The sequence below is a fragment of the Mauremys reevesii genome, linkage group 2 (genome assembly GCF_016161935.1).
Source record: "Mauremys reevesii isolate NIE-2019 linkage group 2, ASM1616193v1, whole genome shotgun sequence".
In the NCBI taxonomy this organism is placed as follows: Eukaryota; Metazoa; Chordata; order Testudines; family Geoemydidae; genus Mauremys; species Mauremys reevesii.
Window position 1 is genome coordinate 91,654,507 of NC_052624.1, and position 4,597 is coordinate 91,659,103.

General features: G+C 42.9%; 1 gene segment (V, D, J or C); it reads right to left on the bottom strand.

Annotated features, from left to right (window-relative positions):
• Nucleotides 1-1,140: 1,140 nt before the first annotated feature.
• On the bottom strand, nt 1,141-1,898 carry LOC120397929. The segment is given in 2 exon segments: nt 1,141-1,724; nt 1,837-1,898. Coding segments are annotated over 2 exon segments (414 nt in total).
• Between the last annotated feature and the right edge of the window lie 2,699 nt (nt 1,899-4,597).

Consider the following 4,597-nt stretch of genomic DNA (forward strand, 5'->3'; position numbering starts at 1 on the left):
GGCAGAGGAGCAGAAACAGAGCCCAGACCTGGACTAGACCCTGGAACAGACTCTGTGGCCAGCAGGGCTGGGGAATGTCCTAAGTCCATGTTCTGAGGATCTGTTTGGGCCCAGGGAATGTGCTGGAGAGGAAGCACCAGTGGAGCCAGAGCTGTAGCTGGGAAGTGGCCACTGCTACCACCTTTGTTGTTACTATGGGGGAAAATTGCAACATAAGTGGAAGAAATTTCTAGGTTACAACCAATAAAACTATTATGGAGGATATTAATGTGCTACAGGGTGGCCTTAGCTTCAGTTGCGTGTGGAAGCCATGCCAGTCCTCTGGTCCCCCTTCCTCCAACCTCCCCACTATGTGTGATCCAAAGGATCCTAGTGGGGAGGGAGGGATTTGAATGCACAACTATTGATTTATTCTAGCAACTGTTGCATTGATGGGAGGGAATCAGATCTCAGACTACAGGCTTAGGAAGCTTAAGAACATGTTCTTCTCTTCCTATAGCTGTCACACTGTAGTACAGTTATTCCAGTCCTAGTATTACAGCACTGCGGCAGGAAGACTGCATTATAAATCCCAGTGGTTGTAGCACGTGAAAGTCCCTTAGTGACAATGGCATACTTGTGTTGTCCATGCGTGGCACAATGTGTAGGGAGTGGGAACACGGAGGCAGTTTCATCGTCATCAAGTTTCTGCATCCTAGTTCAGAATCCTGATAATGTTTGTTAGAATTTTTTTCCATCTCTGGCTACTGATGCTTAAGAATTTTTCACAGAGGAGAAAATGAAGACAGTGAGTGGTATTACTGGCAGGGAAATCTTCCAGCTCTGTATCTTAGCTCTCTCCATTCATTTGATGTGCTGTCCAGGCAGCCATGGACAAAATGTCTTATTGATAAACTGATCTTCCACCATAGACCTGTAAAATTTGCTTTCTCTTCTAATCAGGGGACTCCAGCAAACTAACATCCTCCAAATGTTGTACCTGCCACCAGTAATCATGTTGAAACCAATATTGGTAAGAGGCCCAACAAATGGTAGCAATCATATAAAACCACATTCAAGGATAGATTTGATAGGAATGACTTTCCAAAGATTATTAACTAGAAATGAAGGAGGAACTTCTTGTACTATAAATTTCTGCAGGACACAGTCAGACACATGCTGCATTGTATCTATAAAAGTTTTTGCTTTTACTACACGCTTTTAAATCTATACCCGCCATACTTAAAAACCTCTGTTGTATGTGGTGGTCTTATGTCTAGCTGAGAGAAAACAGGAAGGAGTATCTACTCCTTAATCTCAGAGCTGAAGCCAGGAGGCAGCTGTAATTTTTTTACTCTTGTGAAAGTCTGTGGCTCAGAATACAGAGTGAGGTTTTTGTACAGACTGTCTATGGCTTTCTAACACTGTGTCATCCCAATAAGCGCAATAATAGATAGCACTGTCATCAGCAGTTATTCCATTTACTACTAGGGTAGAGATGGGCTGGTCAGGGTTATTTTCACAATCAAACTTGTTCTTATCAGAGACTTTGTCAAATTCAACTTTTTCAGATGAGATGTACAGAATCCGCTCTGGAGCTTCTCCAGGTCTGTGTCGATACCAGTGTATAACAGCAGTCCTGAAGTTGTGAATGCCAGAAGCCTCACAGTCTATACGTGCAGTTTTATCTTTTGCCCTGGTAATGGACAACTGAGCTTGTCTGAGATGTATTTGTGCGCATCCGTCTAGGAAGAGAGCAAGAAAAGAAAACATGAAATTAACATGAATCTGGAGCATGGTGATTTGTTACTCTGTAATGTACAACTCTGTAGAAAAAGGATTAAAAAATAAACTTACAAGACAAAACCAAAGCCAGAATAATAATGTGCAGCAGCAACATTTTATGAGTTTTGCTTGGACCTGCATCTATGAGAAATGTGACTGTTGTGCTGGGGTGGAAGGAGAGGTGCGTTTGGGGACCGGAAGTGACTCATTTAGTTAACATGTGATGAGGTTTTGTTGGTTGCATATGTTACTTTAAAGTAAGGTAGAGTTATGGCTGAAACTCACCAGACTTTACTTTTATCAGAGCATTATCTGGCAAGAAGAAAATTCTTCAGCTGTCTTTAGACCAGCCTAGATTTTATCATAAAAGTTTTTTTTCTTTCTTGTATATAGCACAGTGGTTCCCAGAGGCCTCTGTGTGCGTGGTGTCCCCATTGTGTGAGGTGCTATACATAGCAATATATGGAGTGACTGTCCCAAAGATCTTCCCTTGAAAAGGGTATGTTTACACTGCAGCTGGGAGTGGTACCTGGGCTCCAGTTTGCACACTAAAAATACCAGTGTTTGGTCTGAGTCTCCACTGGAGTCATAACATCCATGCTGCTATTTTTAGCACACTGGCTCAAGTCCCAGTAGCACAAGTCCATCTACCCAGAGCTGGGAGTCTCTGCCAGCTATAGTGTGGGCACTCTTACTGGGTTGGGAAAAAAGAAACAGTAACATATACACTAGATATACAATGTTTAAAGCCAGTTTCTCTGGTGGTATCAACTGGCACAGCTCCATTGATTTTAATGGGGTTTCAACCATTTGCACCAGCAGAGAATTTGGTACTTAATGTTCAAATATACCATTTCCCTTTTCCCTCCTCAAACAGAGTCATTATTTGCAAGCAGATTTCTTGTAGGAGTTTCACCAGGAGTCAGTCTTGAGAGGGATTTGAAGGAGAAGAGGCTAGTGGTTTAGGCGTGTGTGTGTGTGTGTGTGTGTACGCGTGCACGCGCGCGCATGAGGCGGCCATTCCACAAGTAAGTGATGGAAGAAAGTACCAACCTGTTTGTGGTCAGGGGTGCAGTCTTTTTGCTTGTTTGTACAGTGCCCTCTGGACCAGATAGGGACTGTGGTTCCTAGCTATGACTGTAACTAATACAAAGATGAAGGGACAGGCGGAGCCATGTTGATGGCACAGTGAAGACTAATTTTCTTGGGGGTTATTTTCTTTCCCTTTTGACTGTAGGAGGTGCTGTCCTGAATGGTGCTGTTGTCAGTTAGGGTGACCGGATAGCAAGTGTGAAAAATCAAGACAGGTCGAGGGTAATAATCACCAATATAGACAGAGCTCTGAATATCAGGACTGTCCCTATAAAATTGGGACATCTGGCCAGTACAGCACTCAACTCCTTTGAAGATATTAAGCACTTCCCAGGATCCTGCTCTTGCTGAGTTTCCCAGATGTGAAGGAGTGGAATATCTCTTCCTCCTTCAGTGTGATACTTTCCCTCTGTTACATGAATTGAGTCTTGTAAAGTGGCTAATGTATCTGTGTGTTAATGCCCTCTACTGAGATAGGATGGACCTGCTCTTGTATATTTGCCATCAGTTTTGTCCTAGTTCTGAAAAAGGGCCAATTCTACACTGAGATGTTGTTGCTGAATTAATTTACGAGTAACCTCATTTGTTCTTCTTTGTTTCCTTGTGATCAGAGCTAATTCCTACCATGATGTCTTTTGTATATTGTAGCTCCATTCATTTTCTTGTGTCTTTCTAGCTTTATTCAATAAGCAGTGCTTCAACCTCTGCCCTTCTTTCAAGTACCTGCAATCGCATGCTTTTCCCACGGGTACTAAGAATCTGACTCCATTTATCCTCATTGCTCTAGTAACCCACCTTTGACTATAAAATCTTTGGGGCAGGGACTCTTATTCTGTGAAGTTCCCTGAACATTCATGCTAAGATTGAAATTATGCAGCATAATATCAGTTCAAGCAGAGTGTAACCTGCTGTCCCACCATGTGTTTTCTGCTGTACTGGCATCAGAGACTAAATAAAGGTTGCTCCTTCAGAAAGAAGTCTGTGGTTTTATCAGGTGAATAATAAGCTCTTTGTGCCTCAGGGGCTAATTAAACAGCAGAAAAGCAGCCTTAATAAACTTATTCCTGTTTCCATCAGAGTAATATCAAAATGAGGTGTTAAGCGGCCAGGCTGGTTTGCAGTGCCCTTCGGTGACTTGTGGTCTGATCCAAAGCTCTTTGAAGTCAATGGAAAGGCACTTGTGGATTTTAGTGGACATTGGGTCAAGCCCTAACTGGAATCTCTAGACACTAACATGAGGCTTTGTACTTGAGAAGGATATTATGAAGGATAAGCCCAAGTTACTGGGGAAATATTCTGTTGCACCTGTGCACTGGGTCCAACGCTCCAATTTAACTTTCACTTGCTTCCTGTTTCAGCAGATGAATGATGTCTGCATTGGGAGACTGCAGTTTCAATCAGTTATGGGTGTGAGATCCTGGCCCCATTTCCGTCTCTGGAGCCAGGATTTTCACCCCAGGTGTTATGCTCCTCTAGACTGATGACAAACCTCCACCAAGTCAGCCCAGTTTTTAAACTAAGGGCTGCGGGAAAACTCACAGGTGTGGAGGAGCATGTGGTTCAGAGAGAGACATCCCTTAGGGGAGGATCTGTTAATCGAGATTCTCTGTATCTTAGTAAGGAGGAGAGGATAGAAGATGATAAAGACAGGGAGGATCTGATGAGAAACAGCCAAATGAAAGAGTCCAATACAATTACATCACAAAATGGAAGACAGCTAAGAAGTGACAATTTTTTCAAG